Source organism: Cnephaeus nilssonii (assembly GCF_951640355.1).
Source record: "Cnephaeus nilssonii genome assembly, chromosome: 3".
Classification (NCBI taxonomy): domain Eukaryota; kingdom Metazoa; phylum Chordata; class Mammalia; order Chiroptera; family Vespertilionidae; genus Cnephaeus; species Cnephaeus nilssonii.
Window position 1 is genome coordinate 58,119,951 of NC_137074.1, and position 21,908 is coordinate 58,141,858.

At 38.8% G+C, this 21,908-nt stretch overlaps 1 protein-coding gene across 1 annotated transcript in view; it reads right to left on the minus strand.

Moving 5' to 3' along the window:
* Positions 1 to 17,464, minus strand: part of STXBP5L (syntaxin binding protein 5L) — a gene marked incomplete at its 3' end in the record, with an annotated part of 214,250 nt that extends 196,786 nt beyond the window's left edge. Inside the window, exons 1-2 of the mRNA XM_079766307.1 lie at positions 17,377 to 17,464; positions 16,115 to 16,314 (exon numbers count right to left, since the gene is read on the minus strand). Coding sequence (XP_079622433.1) covers positions 16,115 to 16,303 — 189 coding nt within the window. The 5' untranslated portion in view covers positions 16,304 to 16,314; positions 17,377 to 17,464. The remainder of the gene's footprint in view (positions 1 to 16,114; positions 16,315 to 17,376) is intronic.
* Positions 17,465 to 21,908: the final 4,444 nt, after the last annotated feature.

Here is a 21,908-nt window from a genome sequence, read left to right on the forward strand (position 1 = left end):
GACTGATGATTCTCAGAGAGAAGGGAGGTGGGCAGAAAGAGATTAAACAAAGATCTTATATGCATACTAGTGTCCCGGTGCACAGATTCGTTCACATTGAAAGGAAATTAATTAGAAGTATTTTAATATCGCTATTTGTGTCTTGCTAATGAAAAGAAAATATGATTCTACTGAGTCTCCTATCTGCCTACTCCAAGACTTTTGTGAGGATCAAATGAGATGAGGCACGGGAAAACAATTCACAAACATTTGTTTAAATTATAAAATGTTTTCACCTGGCCATAAAGCAAGTCGGGTTCCTGGGCTGAAGAAACTCCAAGGAGGCTGGTTGCTAGGGAGTGGAAGCCGGGCTTTGCTACATGAAGTCATTACCTGGCGCCCACAGTGACCGTTTCTGGGTTGGGCTGGACTGTGGGCCATATTTTGCACCATGGGGTCTTGGCAGCATTGGCTGCAATTTGGTGGGGTGTCGCTCCGGGGTGGTGGTGGGGCCTGTGTCCCACTTGGGGGAAGCCAAGTGTTGGTTTGTTGGCGCCAGGTCCATGGGGCCATTTATTTTTAAATGGCCAGTGCACATCATGGCAGCTCCTGTGTTGAGCATCTGCCCCCTGGTGGTCAGTGCATGTAATAGCTACTGGTCGGATGGACACTTAGCCATATATATATATATACACACACTAGAGTCCTGGTGCACAAAATTCGTGCACAGAGGGAGGGGAGAGGGGTGTGTGTCCCTCAGCCCAGCCTGCACCCTCTCCAATCTGGGACCCCTTGAGGGATGTCCAACTGCCCGTTTAGGCCCGATCCCTAAACAGGCAGTCGGACATCCCTCTCACAATCCAGGACTGCTGGCTCCTAACCGCTCACCTGCCTGCCTGCCTGATTGCCCCCAACTGCCCTCTCCCTGCTGGCCTGGTCACTCCTAACTGCCCCCCACCCCCGCAGGCCTGGTTGCCTCTTACTTCCCCCCCTGCTGGCCTGGACACCCCCAACTGCCCCCTCCCCTGCCGACCTGGTTGCCCCAGGCAGCCTGCTGTTCAGTCATTTGGTTGTCCCTCACTAACCCCCCTGCCGTCCTGTTCATAGGCAGCCATCTTGTGAGGGCATGAGGGTCAATTTGCATATTACCTCTTTATTATATAGGATTCTTGAAATGACAAAAAAAGAAAAAAGAAGTGGAGTACAGGTTAGTGGTTTCCAGGATTAAAGGTGAGGGGTTGTGTGCCACTCTAAAAGGGCAGCATGAGGGATTCTTGTGATGATGAAAATGTTCTATATGTTGATTATATCAATGTCAATATCCTGATTACATTATTGTATTTTAGTTTTGCAAGATGTTACCTTTGGAAGAAACTGGGTAAAGGATACACGAAATCTATCTGTATTATTTCTTACAATTGCATGTGAATCTACAATAATCTCAAAATAAAAATTTAATTAAATAATTAAAAATATATTATATTTTCACAGGTTAATATGATATCCAGAACACTCTAGAAATCCAGTAAAAAATGGCAAACTATCAGGTTAAAGCAATGCAAACAGAAGAAAACTTGGTATCATACTATTATCATAATTTAATGCAAAAGGCATTAAATAAAACAGCAAATATTTTATTTTTTTAAAATATATTTTATTGATTTTTTACAGAGAGGAAGAGAGAGGGATAGAGTTAGAAACATCGATGAGAGAGAAACATCGATCAGCTGCCTCTTGCACACCCCCTACTGGGGATGTGCCCGCAACCAAGGTACATGCCCTTGACCAGAATCGAACCTGGGACCCTTGAGTCCGCAGGCAGATGCTCTATCCACTGAGCCAAACCGGTTTCGGCAGCAAATATTTTATTAAAGGGTATATTTCACAATGGAGATATTTCAGTGTTTTTGCACAAATATCACTGTATTAAAATATAAAAGATAAATTAATAAAAAGAAAAATGAACAGAACCATAATTGTATGGAATGATATATCTCTGTTATTAACTCATCTGGCAAGCTAAAAACAAGATATAGAGGCACTGTATATAAAACTAGTAAGAGTTACAAATATATCATGACCTTTGCTTATGCCAAATAAAAATATACTTTCTAGTGCTCCGTACCAGTATTATTGGAATACTTATGATTCATCATATATAGACTAACAAAAGGAAAAATCTCAAATTCCAAAGAGTGTATATTAAAGAAAAAGCTATTAAAGGCAAAAAATAAAATAAAATGATTAAGTATCAGCTCCATGAACTAGTTATTTAGAACACCAATAAAATAGACAAACCTCTGGAACAGTTAATAAAGAGAAAAGATAGAAAAGATATAAACATATAATGTTAAATAAAGATATATAGCCTTAGTTACAAAAGAATTTTTATTATAAAAAGAATGTATAATTCGGTACTAATAAACGTGAAATACTGAATGAAATCTGTAATTTCCTGTGAAAATATAAATTGGTAAATTTAATTTTAAAAAGGCAGTAATCCAAATTGATCAATTACCATAAAATTTTTGCTTCAAAAATATTTCCTCAAAAATATTATTCCCAGTCAAAAGAGTATTTTTCAAATCTTTAAATAACTTAGTACTTTATTTCAGATAGAAAAAAATGAAGGAGATTAAAGTCACATTAAAAAACATGACATAGACTACATACACGTGCACTCACACATACAACACACACATGAGAAAATTATATATTGATCCTATTTAGAAATATAGGAGGCAAGCCTGAAAGAAAATATTTGAAAAGTAACTATAGTAGTGTATCTTGCAGTAGTGTATTTTTTAAAGTATAACATGATTAAGTAGCTTATTCCAGAAATATAAATTGGCACAATCTCTTAAATACCTCTTCATAAGCATAGGTATCTCTCTATCCCACCTGATTTCAATAAGTTTATTGAAAGTTACAAAAATAAATATGAAAAATATTATATTTTTTCTAAATTAGTATTAAACAAAAATATATTGTAAGAAGAGTTCTGATTCAAAATAGCAAAACAAATAATATTCTAGGATAAAACCTTACAAGAAATGTGTTACCTATTCAAACTACAACAAACACTATGAAATATTTCTGATCAAGGTAAATAATAAAAAACCTTAAGAGGTATATCATAATATCAGAAAATTCAATACTCAAAATATATCACACTTGCCCCAAAATATAAATGCAATGTAGAACAATCAGAATCCCAACTGGAATTTTTTCTTTTAAATATATTTGTATTGATTTCAGAGAGAAAGGGAGAGGGAGAAAGACAGAGATAGAAATATCAATGATGAGAGAGAATCATTGATCGACTGCCTCCTATACACCACCTACTAGAGATCAAGCCCACAACCTGGGCATGTGCCCTGACCAGGAATCAAACTATGACCTCCTGGTTCATAGGTTGATGCTCAACCACTGAACTATACTGGCCGGGCCCCAGTTGGATTTTTTTATGAAACTTGAGAAAATGAAGACTAAAGTTTATCTGGAAATATAAACCTAAAACTAAACAAGAAATTTTGAAAAGGGAAAAAAAAGGGGGTGGAAGAAATAGGAAATATTAAAAAATATTATAAAACAATCAATTTTAATTGCTATACTAATACTAGGGGCCCAGTGCATGAACTTCGTGCACGGATATGGTCTTTAGGCCTGACCTGTGATCAGGGCCATCTTCCCTGGCTGCCAGCAGCTGGCCCCACCCCCTGCCACCACCCACCCTGTTCCCGGTTCCCCATCAGGTGATAGAAGCCTGTCAGCCGGGAGGAGGGACCAAGAGATTGGCTGGTAGGCCCCGTTTGGGCAATGCCTGCGGGCTGGGGGCAGCTCCTTCATTAAGCGTCTGCCCCCTGGTGGTCAGTGCACATCATAGCTACCAGTCATTCCGCTGTCTGGTTGATTTGTATATTATGCTTTTATGTATATACTAGAGGCCTGGTGCATGAAATTCGTGCACAGAGGGGGGTTGTCCCTCAGCCCAGCCTGTACCCTCTCCAATATGGGACCCCTCAAGGGATGTCCAACTGCCCGTTTAAGCCTAAACGGGCAGTCGGACATCCCTCTCACAATCCAGGACTGCTGGCTCCCAACTGCTTGCCTGCCTGCCTTCCTGATTGGCCCTAACCGCTTCTGCCTGCCAGCCTGATCACCCCCTAACCACTCTGCTGCCAGCCTGTTTGCCCCCAACTTCCCTCCTCTGCCGGCCTGGTTACCCCTAACTGCCCTCTCCTGCAGGGTTGATCACCTCCAACTGCCCTCCCTTGCAGGCCTAGTCCTTATCAACTGCCCTCCCTTGCAGGCCGGGTGCCTCCCAACTGCCCTCTCCTGCTGGCCATCTTGTGGTGGCCATCTTGTGTCCACATGGGGGCAGGATCTTTGACCACATGGGGGCAGCTATATTGTGTGTTGCAGTGATGATCAATCTGCATATTACTCTTTTATTAGATAGGATAGAGGCCTGGTACAGGGGTGGGGGCCAGCTGGTTTGCCCTGAAGGGTGTCCCAGATCAGGTGGGGGTTCCCTTGGGGTGTGGGGCGGCCTGAGCGAGGGGCCTGTGGTGGTTTGCAGGCCAGCCACGTCCCCTGGCAACCCAAGCGGAGGCCCTGGTATCTGGAATTTATTTTCCTTCTACAATTGAAACTTTGTAGCCTGGAGCGGAGCCAAGCCTGGGGTTCCCTCCGAGGCCGGGAGCCATTTGTGTTGGGGTTATAATTGAAACTTTGTTGCCTTAAGCGGGTGGGCCCCGCCAGGGTGTGCAGAAAGCTTTGCTTCCCCTGTTGCCGGCGGCAACCCTGGCCTGCTCTCTCAAGCTCCATTCTGCCGCCATTTGTTTGAATTTGTTTACCTTCTATAATTGAAATTTTGTAGCTTGAGTGGAGGCTTAGGCCTGGCAAGGGCAGGCAGAAAGCTTGGCTTCCTCTGTTACCTAGGAAACCTTGCTCTCTGTGGCTGTAGCCATCTTGGTTTGGGTTAATTTGCATGCTTGCTCTGATTGGATGGTGGGCCTGGCTTGTGGGTGTGTTGGAGGTATGGTCAATTTGCATATTTGTCTATTATTAGGTAGGATAGATAGGATGACACAGATTAATGTAATAAAATAAAATGATGAAAAGCAGATTAAGTAAACAAAATAATTGAATGTATGATTAAAAGCAGCAATCAGCCCAGCCGGTATGGTTCAGTGGTTGAGCATCGACTTAGGAACTAAGAGGTCATGGTTCAATTCCTGATCAGGGCACATGCCTAGGTTACAGGCTCAATCACCAGTAGGGTGTGTGCAGAAGGCAGCCGATTGATGATGTTTCTATCTCTCTATTCCTCTCCCTTCCTCTCTCTCTAAAAATCAATAAAAACATGTTTTTTTAAAAAAGAATGGACTTCATAAACACAGTTTTTAAAAAAGCAACAATAAAATCAATGAGAAAAAAAATTACTCCATAAGTAGTACTGGAACAAGTGACTGATCATTTAATAATATTAGATCCCTACTCATATAAGATTAAAGAAGCTTAAAGTCTTTTACATAACATAGTGGATGAAGATCTATAATAATTTTTTATATATAACATAATAAATAAAGTGTTAATATTGTTGCTATATAAAACACTCTTATAAACAATAAGAAAAAAAAGCTAAACATCCCAAAATAAAATACTCAACAAACAACATCTAATTCACTATAGAAAAAATGCAAATGACCAGTACATATTTTTAATGAGCAAAATTTACTACTAAACAATGAAATACAAACGAAAACAACTTTAAGTTGCCAATTATATAGTCAAACATTTTTTAAATGATGGCAATTTATAGGGTTTTCAAAGGTAAAAGGAAACAAGTACCCCTTATAAGCTTCTTTCCTGGCCCAATCTTACTGAGGAATAATTGACAAATAAATATAAACTTCTAAAAAGAAATACAAACTTCTATGACTTTTCAGTGAAACAATTTGATTATATATATCAAACACTTAAAAAAAATAAGCTTCCTCTTTAGCTATAAACCTGTTCTCCTAGGAATTTATCCTAAGGAAAAGTTCTAACTATGTTAAGATATACAAAGATATTGTTATTGTAGATAAAAAGACAACAGACAACCTCAGTTAAGGTAAAGACTGACCTTTGTTAAGGAAAAATACTGACCTAAGGCATGACTACAGAGAAATATGAAAAATCTAGGGAAAGAAATAAGTCATGAAAAAAAGGAAGAACAGCACGTGAGAACTAACATGGGCAGAAAGAGAGAAAAAAAATCTCAAAAATTTCTTGTAGTGTGAAGTTACAAGAAGAAAGTGGTTTGTTTCAGCCAACTGCTACCATTCCTTTAAAGTAATGCTTTCACATGGTTCTTAACTTTTTCTGTCTGACTTATTTCGCTTAGCATGATATTCTCAAGATCTATCCATATTGTCATAAATGGTAGTATTTCATCTTTTCTTATGGCTGAGTAGCAGTCCATTGTATATAAAACTGAAAACAACAAATGAACAAAAAAATAAAAAACTCATAGACACAGACAACAGTATAGTGGTTACCAGAGGGAAGGAGTGTGGGGGGTAGTAAAGGGTAAATAGGGTCAAATATATGGTGACAGAAGATTTGACTTTGGGGGTGAGTACACAATGCAATATACAGATGATGAATGTATCATAGAATTGTACACTTAAAACCAAATAGTCTTATTAACCATGGTAACCCCAATAAATTTGACTTTACATTACTCAGACTAATACATACACAACAGACTTTCCTATAGGATTTTTAAAAATTAGTTTTATTTTTGAAAATTGTTTTATTTCCACAACAAATGAAATTTTGTATATCCACACAAAAATGCTAAATTGATATGCTGGGTTGAACTCAGAAAAACAAAAATTACACCAAATCTTCTGTTTACCTGCTAGAGTTAAAAATGGCTGCCTGCTAGGGAATATTATGTAGAAGAAACAAAATCTGTATATTTTCTCAAAATGGAGGAGGAAAAAATGTGAATTATAACTAAATGGAGATATAGTACAAATAAAACTAGCACAAAAATTGTTATACTTACTATATTTGTTTTCAAGTATACTATTTCAAGTGTAAAATTTTACTAAACAATAGATGTTGTATATTACATATTACATATAATTATATAACAATTTCAAATCATTTTGAATAGAAATTATATAACAAATTCAAATCAATGAACATGAATTGTTGGCTGTTGATCAACAAAAAAAATTTCTCTTATGGAGGTATTAAAGCAGGACTGCTTAGCAACATATTCTAGCAACTTCAGCTACTTTAGAAGTAGCTAAAAGAGAAAAAAGTAGCCTCTAGCAGCTATTAGCTAGAGCTTGCATGGAACTAATAGCTAGGCTAGTGGTCGGCAAACTCATTAGTCAACAGAGCCAAATATCAACAGTACAACGATTGAAATTTCTTTTGAGAGCCGAAAACCGAATTCTGCGCATGGGCCACAAAGTTTCAATTGAATCGCACGTGATATTTTGTGGAAGAGCCACACTCAAGGGGCCAAAGAGCCGCATGTGGCTCGAGAGCCGCAGTTTGCCGACCACGGAGCTAGGCTATAGTGTTCTCCTATGGAACATGAACAATTTCACAGAAAACCATCAAACAAGGCCCCTCTGATCATGTTGAAGCAAGACAAAAACAAAACCACTACAGGATCATGTCTGGGTACTGATAAATGTAAGAACATTGTGTAAACTACACTAATGATTAAATGTGTTCCCCTAATCCAACTAACATAACTGCTACTTCTTTAGTAATTATAGCTTTAGCCCATGCTGTTCCTCTTGCCTCCTAGATAAATATTCTTAGGTTACAAAATGATAGAACTATCCCCTACTTTCTGACAACACTCAACTATGCTTCTTTGAACTTTCTTAAAATCACCTAATACAGGCCCAAATCTTGTAACAACCCCCTTTCTAACACCCTCTTACTGAGACGTATCATGGATTCTTATGGTGTGCAATCTCCCTTGATGTAATAAACCCAACTTTGACTACAGATTTGCAGTAGTTGGTTGATGGGCACAGGCACTGCATTTCCTTTTAAATATTCCAAAATCCACCCTACACATTATTTTGACCAGTCTTTTTAGCCTGATAATTAAATCACTATGATGTTGGCATAAGAATTGGCAGAAAAATGGGAGAACATTGTTAACCCAAATACAAGTGCTAGTGCATAACAAAAGTTATTATGTGACAAAGGAGTATCATAACCACTGGAAAAATAATTAGTTAATAAATGGCATGATAAAATTGATTTGGCTACTTGAAAAAATTATTTTAGAGTTACACTGTACACCAAAACAAATTCTGTTTGGATTAAAAAAAAAAGTTAAAATATAAAAGATCAAAGAACCAAAGATAAAAGTAAATAGAAATGAATATTTAATCAAAACTCTAAATTTTAGAGACATTTCCTTACTTAGGAGATAAAAAGGAAGGGATCAAAGATTTAACTATATAAAAAACAAACAAACCCGTAATTGTCACTCTAACCAAATCTTTAATAAAGATCAGTATTTTGGCAATTATGTAGAAGCAAAAAACTCAATATTGTCTCATGGGGAAAAACTCAAATTAAAAGCTTCTACCAGTACTTGAACTTTTTAATGGATACAAAGTTATTGCTATTAAACTAATATGTAAATGTTTTATAGACTATAATGTGGGAAACCAATACAATCATCTTATCATTAAAAATAAACTATGGAACTTAACCCTATGATTTCCCACCCCCCCCCCCCCCCCCCGCAGGCACATCTTCAAATGAAGGCAGAAAAATGTACTATACTTCAAAAAATGGGTATTTGGTTTAATAACTTATAATAATCCTACAGATAAATTTGAAAATTATGTAAGATTTTAAATTAGTTCTATACTGAGACATACACAAGTATGGCAGCACTGTTTGTTTTTAAGAACACAAGAACTGCCATACTAAATAGAACAACAACCCAATTTTACTGACAATATACTTGCACCAAAGACTTTTCATGAGAAAATGTGATTGTTCTTTATGGTAACTTAAAAAAGTAATAAATATACTTCCTACAAGTCTATAATCCCTTACTCAAGCCTGTCCCTATACTTTAGATAAGCAAAGTAGAAAGCCTAGAGTAGGCTTTGGTTCCTGGTTCTTAAAATTTTTTAAATTTTAATTCTACTTGGTTCTTAAATTTTTCTGGTTTGCATTCATTACTTTTCTTAAAGATGCCCTTCCTCTATTGTTCATTTTAGTAGCAGGAGCACGAAGTCCTTGTCAGATATTTTATCCATAAGTTATCCATAAGTGTCAACTGTACTACCTTTTACTTTACCAGTTTAGAAGTATAGAATGAGACAAGTACACCCATCTCAGGGAACCTTGTATAGTTCTTTTAATGAATGAAAATTGGGAAAATTAGGAATTGTGTTAATAGTCATGTGCCAATCTCATTTATAGACCCTCCCAAGTACAATGATGTAAAATTACAAGAATGTGAAGATAACAGAAAACCTGAAGAGATGATAGTCAAGGATATCTAGGTACTTAATCTCCTTTCATCATTCAAGGTCCTGGAAAACCCAACTCTTCACAGTCTACACCTGCTTCTGATTTTATACATCGTTATCTGGCAATATCTGACACTATGTGTAGAATGAGGATCATGATTACAAATTTATTTCCCTGAAGAAGTTATACTACTTATCTACATGTTGGTTCTGACCATGACCATTTATAAACAAACAAACAAACAAAAAAAAAAAAACACAAAACAGTTTAAAAGTGTTGATGAATAAAAAAAAGAGAGAGAAGATAAAAGAGATATGTGTTGATGAATAATGAATTGCCTAATTTAAGTTTGTTCAAAACTTTGGGGATTATGCCATGTGGTTCTGGTGATACATTTAGTTTTGTCTATTTTGTTAATTAGGGCTAGAATATCCCTAGAATATCCCATGTGTTTGTCACTGTCTATCTAATACTTCTGAATTGTTCCCCTAAAAAGATAATTGGAAAACAAGAATGTTTCTAATATCTTCCTCAGTAAAAGCTAAAGTAAATGTAAATGAATCTTTCTATAATCTCCTTTTCCATATCTTTTTGAAAATTATTTACCATGTTCCTAAAGTGTTGACCCTCTTTCACTGAATCGTTTCTTGTTTTTATGTAATATAAAATTTATTTAATGAAAACATTTTTCGTCTTGGCCAGTATGGCTCAGTTGGTTGGAGCGTCATCCCATACATCAAAAGGTTGCGTGTTCGATTTCAGGTTATGGCACATACGTAGGTTTCGGGTTTGATCCTCAGCCCATGCAGGAGGCAACCAATCGATGTTTCTCTTCACATCAATATTTCTCTCTCTAAAAATCAATGAACATGACCTCAGATAAGGATTAAAAATATCTAGTTTGCTCTTAACGTATTACTCTATCACAGCGATTTTCAACCTTGTTCATCTCATGGCATACATAAACTACTAAAATTCTGTGGCACACCAAAATATATATATTTTTTGCCAATCTCACACAGAAAATAGGTATAATTTTGATTAATTCACATCAGACAGCTACTGTTATCATTTTTTATTTGACAATCTAAGGGTGATTGTCAAATGAAAAAAATTTGAGGTCAATGCTCCTGACTAAATAGTCAGGTATTGCATATTTTAAAATTTCTTATGGCATGCCAGTTGAAAATCACTGCTCTATCAGTTTCCTTGCTCTCATTTATTCATTCTTCATTCATTCAAAAAATATGTGACTGTCTTCTATGTGGCAGGCACTGCTCTATGAATTGGTAAGACAGTTATGAACACAATAAAGCCCTGCCCTCATAAAGTTATCCTATATAATAGAAAGCTAATATGCAAATTTACCAAACTGCGGAATGACCAGTCACTATGACACGTAGTGACCACCAGGAGGTAGATGCTCAACACAGGAGCTGCCCCCTGGTGGTCAGTGCGCTCTCACAGGGGGAGAGCTGCTCAGCCAGAAGCCGGGCTCATAGCTGGCGAGCCCAGCGGTGGTGGTGGGAGCCTCTCCCACCTCCACAGCAGCACTAAGGACATCTCCCGAGGGCTCCTGGACTGCGAGAGGGCGCAGGCTGCACTGAGGGAACCCCCCGCCCCCACCAGTGCATGAATTTTGTGCACCGGGCCTCTAGTATTATAATAAAAGCAGCAAATAAATACATAATTTAATAACAGGTAGCTGTAAGTGTTATCAAGAAAAAGTAATCAGGAGAATAAAGTGAGTGAACAGTGATCAATGAAAATCTCTCTGAGAAGTTAACAGCTGAACTAAGAACTGAGGATACAAAGGGGACAAGTAATATAATCATTTGGGGGCAGGGGAGGGAGGAAGTGCTCCATGTAAAGAAAACAGCAAATGCAAAAAACCTTAGGCAGGAATCATATCTGAGAAGTAATAATGTAGTTGGAAAAGTAAGTAACAGAAAGAAGAATTGAAAATAATGTTTTGTTAGTAGCCAGATCATAGAACTTTATAAAGCATAGAACTCACGGTTTTATTTTGAAGAGAAATGAAAAACCACAAAAGTTCTGGCAAAAATTGCATGATATGATTTAAAGTTTAAAAAGGTTCTTCCTCAGAGAGCAGTGATTTTTTTTCCCCCTGTCTATTATGAGATGAGATTGTAGTGTAACCTGAGTTAAAGCAGGGAGAATATTAGAGTAGTAGTCTGGTAAGAGATGTGGTGGAAATGAAGATGTATAGTCGTACTTGGATGTATTTTGAAGGAAGAGTCAACAAAATAGTCTTTATCTTCTCAAAGTTTCTGTTTACTGAGGAACTTAACATGTTGCCTTTTTATTTATTTTTATTTTTTAAAATATGTTTTTATTGATTTTATAAAGAGAAAGGGAAAGGGAGAGAGAGAGAGAGAGAAATATTAATGATAAGAATTTCCATCAGCTGCCTTCTGCACACCCCCTACTGGGGATCAAGCCCACAATCAGAGCATGTGCTCTGACCAGGAATCAAACTTTGACCTCCTGGTTCATAGGTCGACACTCAACCACTGACCCACACCCGCCTGGCACCACACTGTCTTTTTTAAATAAGAAAGATGAAGCAGAAAAAGTACTGGATTTGAGAATCAAAGAATAGTATGCTAAACTTAGCTATGTCTCTTACCAACTTAGAGAGCTAAGGATACCACTTAAATTCTCTGGCCTCAGATGTCTTATCAATAAAATAAAAATATTAACACTTTTCTTGCCTTCCTTATCAGACTGTTATGAAGGTCAAATGGGATATATTACAGATTAAGCTCTGTAATTTATCCATTCTCTTTGTAAAACACAGATTGATATATTGAATGCTTGAAACTAGTCACAGCTATAATACTCACACTCTCCTGCTCCCAGCCTAATTAGGTGTGGGTCAGTTAACTATAGGGATGAATACAGACAGAGACAGAGATAGAGATAGAGATATTTGAACCTTTAAGGCAGTGGTTCTCAACCTTTCTAATGCCGTGACCCTTTAATACAGTTCCTCATGTTGTGGTGACCCCAACCATAAAATTATTTTCGTTGCTACTTCATAACTGTAATTTTGCTACTGTTATGAATCATAATGTAAATATCTGTATTTTCTGATGGTCTTAGGCTCTACAGCAGCGGTTCTCAACCTGTGGGAATCAAAGAAATGAGGATGGAAAGGTAAACAGGAGCCCCTTCTGATGGGAACTACATACAGATAAGTAATTTGAAGTTTACTGTATAAAGCAATAGTTTCAAATAGTGTTTCATAGAATTCAAATTCATAAAAAGCAGTTCATGCATTTCACAAATATTTGAACATCATGGGCATTTAAATGCATACATATCGATTTTAGTAAGCCAACGCATTAACCTGTTTGTTTTTCTGATCTTGAACAAATATTTCTTCTACCATTTTTGTTTTTGTTTTTTAACATCTTATAGATGTGACAGTAGTAGTAGCTTTATACTTTTACTTTTTTAAGGCTAGTAAATGTCCTTCTACCTGAGTATGGATAATATTACACAAGAACCAATAATAATATAATATAGATTATATAATGTATTATTATTTACTTTTAAATGTGTGCCAATTAACTACCGTATTTATTTAATAAATGTTATTCACTGGGGTTTCACATAAGACTTGTCACTGCTCTAGGGAAACCAACACAATTTTTATTAAGGAAATGACATAATTAACATTATAATTCAGAAATAACCTCTACAATAACAAAATGAATTAGAATAGGGTAAAACAAGAGGTGAGAAGATCAGTTAGAAAGTGATCTCAAGAAACCAAGCAAGAAAAATGATGGGATGACAAGTACTAGAGATGGTGAAACAGAATAGATAGGATTTAACAACTAATCAGATAATAGAGAGAATGGTTTGAAAAAAAGCAGATTCTAGATTTATACTTTAATTTTGACCACAATGAAAAGGTAGAAGTACCCAGAAAGTGCCAACTGTTTAGTACGCAGAATAGAATGTTCTTTGCACATTTAATCAGTGAGTCCAAATGAAGTCCCCATTTTAGTAACGGTTCTAATTTTGGAATTTCCTTAATCTATTTTTATATATATTTATAGTCAAGGTAACCTAAAGCACAATCATATAACAAGATTTTATAATTAACTATATTCCTATCCAAAGATGTCATAGTACTTTTGCCAGTCAGTAAGATTTCAATACTATTAGTGTTAGCTTACATAGCTATCAATCCTTTATAATTTATTTTAAAATTGTTATCTAATATTATTATATCCCACTGGTGATAGTCATTCCACTACGAAGGTGACTAAAACGTTAACAATATTATAAATATACAGTGCATCACCTTTTCCAATTTATACATTGCCTTCACCTAATTGTCTCCTTTTATCTTCCTTATAACCTTCTTAGGAGAGAAGAGCAGAAGTACTTATTACCATACTACAGGTGAGAAAAATCAAGGCTCAAGGCAGATAAATGTCTTCCGCAAGATTATACAGCTGGGCCCTACCTGGTTTGGTTCAGTGGATAGAGTGTCAACCTGGGGACTGTAAAGGTTCCATTCCGGCCAAGGGCACATGCCTGGGTTGTGGGCTCAATCCCCAGGAGGGGTTGTGCAGGAGGCAATCAATCAATGATTCTCTCTCATCATTGATATTTCTATCTCTCTCTCCCTCTCCCTTCCTCTCTGAAATCAATAAAAATTATATTTTTTAAAAAAGATTATACGGCTGGCAAGTGGCAGAGCTTTACATAAAACACAAATGTTCTGATTCCAAGGCCAGTGCTCTTCGTACCACACCATGACTATCTCTTGTCTGAATAGGAAGATGTCTATAATTCTATCTTCCTCTTTTGAATTCACTCATTTCCCCTGAATATTTTTATTTAAAACCTTGTCTACAAGCTTTATAACTTCAACAACCCAATTCCATTTGGTTTTAGAAGTCTACCTTTTCTATGCCAATTTTTCATCTACCAAAATCTTCCTCCATCACTACCACATTCATGAACTGAGAGAATTTGGAATTTTTTTCATAATCTTGAAATGGAAATAGTAGTACATAAAAAATTAGAGAAGCAGGGCATAATTCCTTTGGCTAGCAGTCCAAATTTGGCCTCCAGGACTCTTTTACATATTTACCTCATGACCACTATTTAGCCCCTCCCTAATCTAAGCAAATATGTATTATTTCAAATTGAGAACAAAATTATATAAAATTTTGTATACAAAGTATACAAAATTTTGTACACAGGGTAGGCTATAATTAAATCAGTTTATTTAATCTAATTATAAATACACTCCCTTTTATGTAAACTAATTTACAACATTTTAATAACTATAGAATTAATGTTTTATAATAACGCAACTGGTAATAGAGACTAACACAATAATTGAAATTTATCTCATTATACATAATTTGTTTAGTACAAAACTAATTTTAATAATTTTAAAAGATTTTGTGGAAGTACAAAAAAATTTAATACTTAATTTCTGTGACTTCAAAAATTTGCTGTTTCTGCCCTGGCCAGGTGGTTCCATGGGCTGAAGCGTTGTCCCGCACACTAAAAGGTAGCGGGTTCGATTTCCAGTCAGTGCCTGTACAGAAGGCAACTAATCGATGTTTTTCTCACACATCAATGTTTCTCTCTCTCTCCACCTCTCTCTAAAATAAAAAATAAAAAAAGTGTATCTTTGGGTGAGGATTTTAAAAATTTACTGTTTCTTATGTATTCAAACACATTTATAAAACTATATTCATCTAAATCATGTGAGTAATGTAATAGCTTTTTTTTTTTATTACACATGCCAGGTTATAGGACACCCCAAAAAAAGGAAAATAAAAATTATGTCACTTTGTTTCGGAAAATATAACAATACCTCTCTATATTAACAATGCTTGTTTTGTAAGTTCTCATCTCTCCCCATCAGAAACTCTCTTGTGATTGTTCATTAGAAGTTCAACATTAAAGTATAACTAACAAAAATATTTCCCCACTAAACCAGAACATAGGCTACTTTTGAGTTCTAAGTATTAAAAGTTCCTACAGTTATTAAACCAATGGCATTTGTTTATTTGTTTCATTTAAGACTCGGGTGTTTTTATTCAGAATTTAAACAATGAATTTAAAACAATGCCATTAGATTTTTTAAACAGATATATTCCTCTAGCTATTATCTACTTAGCTCTAACAACACCTTAATAGCATTAATCATTTTACTGAACAGTGAAATAAAATAACAATTAATTTATCTGAATAACATCACAGGACTATCCAGAATAACGATTTTCTCCTTCAATTTACAACTTCCACATAAACATTACGCTAAAAATGTTCTCCACTAGTGGGCCTTAACATTACCTTGCAAATTCTACTTTTTATGTTTGCTTATTTCCCCCTTAAACTACCATTTTTTTAAAAAAGTTGATTCCTGGAATACCTTTATTAAATCAAACTGACCTATCCACAGAGTTCTCTGTACCAGACTCTGATGCTGGCATCTCAACAATGTCCAGGTGTGTGTGTGTGTGTGTGTGTGTGTGTGTATAACACTCCCTTCCTCACACAGTAAAATAGAGAAATAACAGGCTTTAAGCCAATTTTCACTTACCTTGCAAATCTGGAAATATTCGGAGGTCAGGGATTCCTGAATCTCTTCTCTGAGGAGCCCCGCGGGCCCTCCTGAGTGCAGGGCGCCGCTGCCAGCCCCGCCGCCGCTGTTACTGCCGCCGCCGCCGCCACTGCCAGGGGAGGAGGCAGTTAAGCCATCCAAAACTTTCCGGAAATTAAACTTCTTCATTTTAAAAAAAACTGTTGAGAAATTCAAAGGAAAAGGGTGACTTAACTCGTGGAATTATACCCAGGTAAAAGCGTTTAGCTTTTCCTTAGTCGAGGCAGCAGCTGGTACCCATTTCACTATCACTGGCTATCAAGGACTTAAAAGTCAGGCTACATATTGCCAAATTTTAATTCTAAAAAGCCTGTCTTTTTAGAATAAAAACCACAACTCCAAAAGCAACAGCGTATCCTCCTCGTACATCACATTTTCAAGGGCTTCATTCCCAGCTGTGGCTATGCTTTATCAGCACTGGGGTAAAAATAAAAGGCAGTGTCATCATCGTCATTAGCATTATATCATCGTTATTATACAATCAAACCCGAGTCCAACCGACCAAGGCTGTCTCCCTCTTAAGGGCGGGCTTTCCAACTAAGGGTTCAGCTCAGGACTATTTCATGTTCAGAAAAATGATGTTGTGGGGGGGGGGGGGAGGCAGAGGGAGCCGGTACACCACCTTCTGGATCGTCTTCAATGCTCCCCCTTTTTCATAGGAAATGGGGTGGGGGTGCTTTTTCCATTCCCCCACCGCAAACACCCCGGACCCCAAACCATCTGCGGGCGACCTACAGCCACAGCTAACGGGAGGGGCGAGCGACGGCGCCAGCGGCCCCCGCTTCTCCCTCCGCTACCCTCCTCCCCTCCCCGCGTTGGGGCCCCCCTCCCGCCCCTCCCCGTTCCACCCCCCTCGTGCCCCGCTCTGCCCGCAGCCGCCGCCGCGCTTGCCCGCCAGTCCGCTCTCCCCGCAGCACAGCGGCGGCTCTTGCGGGACGTGAGGCGGCGGCGGCGACGGCTGCGGCCCGAGTCCCGCCTCTGCCAGCCGGGCGCGCAGAGCCGCGGCTCCCGCCGTCCCTCCCGGGGCCGAGCGCCTGAGCTCCGGGCTCTCGCCCGCGGACGCGCGGACACAGACTCCGTCGCGCAGACCTTGTCGCGCGGGCACCCACGCTCACAGGCGCACACACAGGTGTGCGGGAGCCACGCTGGACGGCGGCGTCCGCGTCCCACAGGGATGACTATCGGACTCCCGACTTAAGCACCTTCCGCAGCCGCCACGAGCCGCCCTGCCAGCCCGGAGGCTCAGGGCGCGGAGGGAGGCGGGCTCGCAGGCTTCGGCCCGGCTCCGGCCGCGTCTCCGGTCCCTTCGGTCGCGGCGCCCGGCGCTCTCCGAGGTCCTAACGGAGCGAGCGAGCTCCCACTGCAGGCTCCGCCCTCCGGCCGTGGGAGGCAAGCCCCGCCCCCTCGCTCGCCCCGCCCTCTCCTGCCGGGCCGCGCGGGCCCGGGGAAAGGGGCGGAGAGCGCCGGACAGCAAAGGGCGGGAGTAGCTTCCGCTCCGATCCTCGGCTCGAAGGGGCCAAGGGCCAAAGCACAGAAGAAATGTGAGGGTTGGTCGGAGGAAAAGCCAGTGAAAGGGGGCGGAGAGAATTTGGAAAGGTAGGTGAAGTACGTGATTGACAGCGGTATTGGCCAGTACGCTGGGCGGCCGTGCTTGAGGGGTTGTAATTGGCGCTACCTGTTGAAGGACGCAAGTGTGAATCAATAGAATGCCTGGAAGCGTGCGAACTTGGGCTCACGGAGCCCGAGGCTTTCGGAAGGTGTTCCCGAGGTCTGGCTCTGGACGATATTGTGAAATTTGACAAGTGTTTTTGCAGTTTATCACCTCTTTGAGACTCACCCCGCTCTCCAGGTTCATCTATTGGCTTCCCTCGCTGCCCTGCTACTTGTGTAGTCGTGTAACGGGTCTGCCAGAGGGAACTGTATTTCAATGGCGCTTTGGTATATACTGTATAGCTTTACAGAAACTAAGGAATTAATTGTTCACCTTGTTCCCTATAATACGTTTCCCCATTTTCACATGTACCAAGATTTAAAAAAAAAAAGACTTCACAGTAAATGGTGTCAAGAATATATTTTAAGGTTTTTCTATGAGTCACAATGATCACTTTAAAAGATGCACTGTTCGTTAGAGGATTTTTTTTTTTTTTAACAGCTTCAGGATAGAAAGATTTTGTTCTAAGCCCCGACTTGCTACTGAATCGGGAAATTTTGCACAATGTCTTAGTCTATGAAAATAAAGGGCAGCTCAGGGGCCTCTAGCTGTACACTTCAATCTGGGCAAGACATCAATCATACCGAATAGTCTTACATTTTAGAAATCTAGAATTGTTACTAGCGAGATGAGACCTCCGTTCTTATCTTCTTGAGGGAGTGATTTCAATCAAGAGACAAAGTGCAGCAAAGCAAGCAAGAATTTATTGGCCGCAGTAAAAACACACTTAGGACAGTGAAACAAGGAAGGGCATAGAAGAAGCAACAGGAGAGTCTAGGTTCAGGGGATTTGCCTGGGACCAGTTGCCGCTGCCCATTGCTCCCCAGGTTGCAAGTCTCGTGGGGTCCCTTAGAGGGGAGAAGGGGAGAAGAGAATGGCGTGGGTGTGCTCCCCTGGCAGAAACCAGAGAGCGGGCACTGGGTCCTTTGTGTTGAGGGTATTTCTCTTTCTCTTGCAGGTGGGAATCTTAGGGGAGGTCTCAGGGGAGGGCGTCAGTGAATATTCATCAGCTTTCTAGGTGTGTTCTTTCAAGGTCGCAGTCTTCACTGATTGGACCTCACCAGGGCAGTGGGTCTTTCGTAAATGCAGCTGGTCCTGAGGCAGCCATGGCATCACTTGTCTGATTTGGCTGCTTTTCTAGGCCTGGAGCTGAAATACAACTGAGGCCTAGATGTTATTTTTAGGAAGGAAAAGGTCAGGGGGTCTAAACTCCAGGACCAGCGATATGCTGCTGCGGCGGGGGGGGGGGGGGGGGGGGGGAATATTACCCTGGGGGTGAGGTCCTGTTTTCTCAGTTTAGCCCCTTAGTAGGAGGAACCCAGGGCTTTCCATCCTGGTGACCTTCTATACCTGGCCCATTGTCCTTGCTCTGCTCATGTCTTTCTAACTGCCTATAACAGAATGACTTCTTTCTTTGTGTGTGTGTGTGGGGTGGGGGGAGGGGGGTGAAATAGGGGAGGGGGTGGATGTGGGAGGGAGAAAGGAGTTGCTCAAGGTAACATAGCAAGGTAAAATAAGCCTATACCAAGTGGTGGTTAGCAAGGAAATGGCAAGGATGGAATAAAGCCCAATTTTTCAAATCCTCAATGCTTACCCTCTCATTTTGAATTTTTCAGTACTTAATGTCTCTTTGAAACCTCCCAAAAAACCCCAATACTGCCTCATAGTCCCCATCGCCACAGCTAGATGGTAAAACTCTTAAAGGCAGGCATATAATTTTCTTTTTCTCCTATGTTGTTTAGCAGCTAGCAAAATGTTTCACATATAATTGGCACTTAAAGGATTTTGAACAGTTAGTTTATTAATGATTATTACTAAAAGATTTATGAGACGGTATCCTGTTTGGGAGGGGTGAAAATAAGGGTGGAAACAAATGCCACATCTGATGTTCACTAGATTTTGGGAGGGTTCCAAATACTTTATTAGATTCCGAACAATATGTATCTTTGTCTTTACTCTCGCTTTACTTTTTGTGTGTGTGTTGTTTTTTTTTTTTTTGCTTTTCTTTTTCCTGGCCCATTTCACCTCCAATCATGGGTGCCTATTAAGGCTACAGAATTTGCTTTCCTCTTATTTATGTCTGGCTTTTCTTTAAATGGTTGGGGGTAGTGGTGTTGTTCTAACTCTTTGAGAAACAGGCATTGTTGTCTAAAATAATGGATTTAGATATTTTCCTTCCCTTCACCAGAAAGTCTGTTGGTAGCTCCTTTATTTTCCAGTAAATGAAAATAAGCCTATACCAAGTTGTGGTTTGGCCTTTTGATATGAGGATGAAAGAAGATATCCTGAGTCAGCAAAGTGAGATGTAACTCTTGCAAGAAAACCCCTTAAACCACCCATCACTAACACTGTAGTATCTTAGCAAACTAGGTGGTAGTTTTTATTCTAAAAATTGGGGAGAACTGAGTATGAAAAAGTACACAAAACAGATTGACAAAGATTCTGCTTGAGGACCCTGAAGGGAGTTCATTGGCCTACTTGAGTTAAAAAAGAGGTGACAGTAGATACCCTTTCAGATGGGAAAACAAATAGGAATAAAATAAAAAAACAAGTCAGAATATATAAGCATTTACAAACAAATACAAGAAGCCTAAAAAGTAAAATATGATTAGAAGGCTGACCCTGTGGACTCTTTGAGACTATTTTATTTATTATTTATTTTTATTGATTTCAGAGAGGAAGGGAGAGGGGGAGAGAGATAGAAATATCAATGATGAGAGAGAATCATTGATCGGCTGCCTCCTGCATGCCCCATACTGCGGATCAAGCCTGCAACCTGGGCAGGTGCTCCTAACCAGAATCAAACCTGAGGCCCTTCAGTCCGCAGGCCGACACTCTATCCACTGAGCTGAACCAGCTAGGGCAGGACTATTTTAAATGTCTTTGTTCCTCCACCATAGATAGCAGAGTACCCTATGCAAGTAAGTGTCCAGTAAGCAAAAATCTTAACATAATTACAGTCTGAATAAATGATAGTGAGTAAAAATCTTAACAATTACAATCTCATAGAGAGAGAACCTATGGATAGAGGATATTGTGATGCCAATTCACAAATTGTAAGCAAAGGATAGAAATGATCAAGAAACAGAGTGCACCATGTAAATTATAGCCTAAAAATCTTGCTCGGTGAGAGAGGCATAATGAAATATTTATGGAAACAAATTTCATTCTTAATAAATTAAAGAGAAGTAAGATGTAAACCATCTGGTATAGGGGATGAGACCAGGCCATGAATATACCTTGTAAATGATGTAGGGAACTTTAGAATTGGGTCAGATAACAATAAAAGAGAGCTTTGATCATTTTACTGCAAAGTAGAATACCTCATGGAGAGGAGTTTCTGATAAGCCATGATGTTTTCCTAAAATTACAAGTATGAAGAATTGCAAGAAAGGAAAATAGTCTAAGCTTGGTTCTTGGAGCAAAATCATATAAATCATTCAAACAAACTAACATTGGGAAGATTTTTTTTTTAGGATGTATGTAAAAAATGTATTACAACTCACTTTAAGAGATTGTGATCTTGGACTCAAGCCAATAATGAAACTAATAGAAGCTGCTTTTTCACATTCTAAAAAAAAAAAATCAAATAAATGTAGAAAGTACTTGACACAGATTTGCTAAACTGATTAGGCTTGGAGAAAACTAAGCCAAATTGACAAAATACATATAAATAAAATATAACAAGTTCTACCAGTTATTTAGCTCCTATATGCCTGGCTATATGGTGAAATTTACAAACATCTCTTTTAATTTGATCCTTAATATAATTATATAAGACAGCTGTGGTCTCATTTTATCAGTAAGGAAATTTGAGACTGAGAAACATTTGAGAAATTGACCCAAGGTCACTTAAGTGGATAACCTAGTCTTCAAATTCAGGCTAACTTCTAAGATTCTGCTCTTAATTACTTCCCTATTACTAATTAGAGGATTAAATAGGAATTGAAATAGGAAAAAGGTAGGGATCAATTCATCTGAAATAGTTGAGTATATGTGATTAGTTTGCTAGGGCTGCCATAA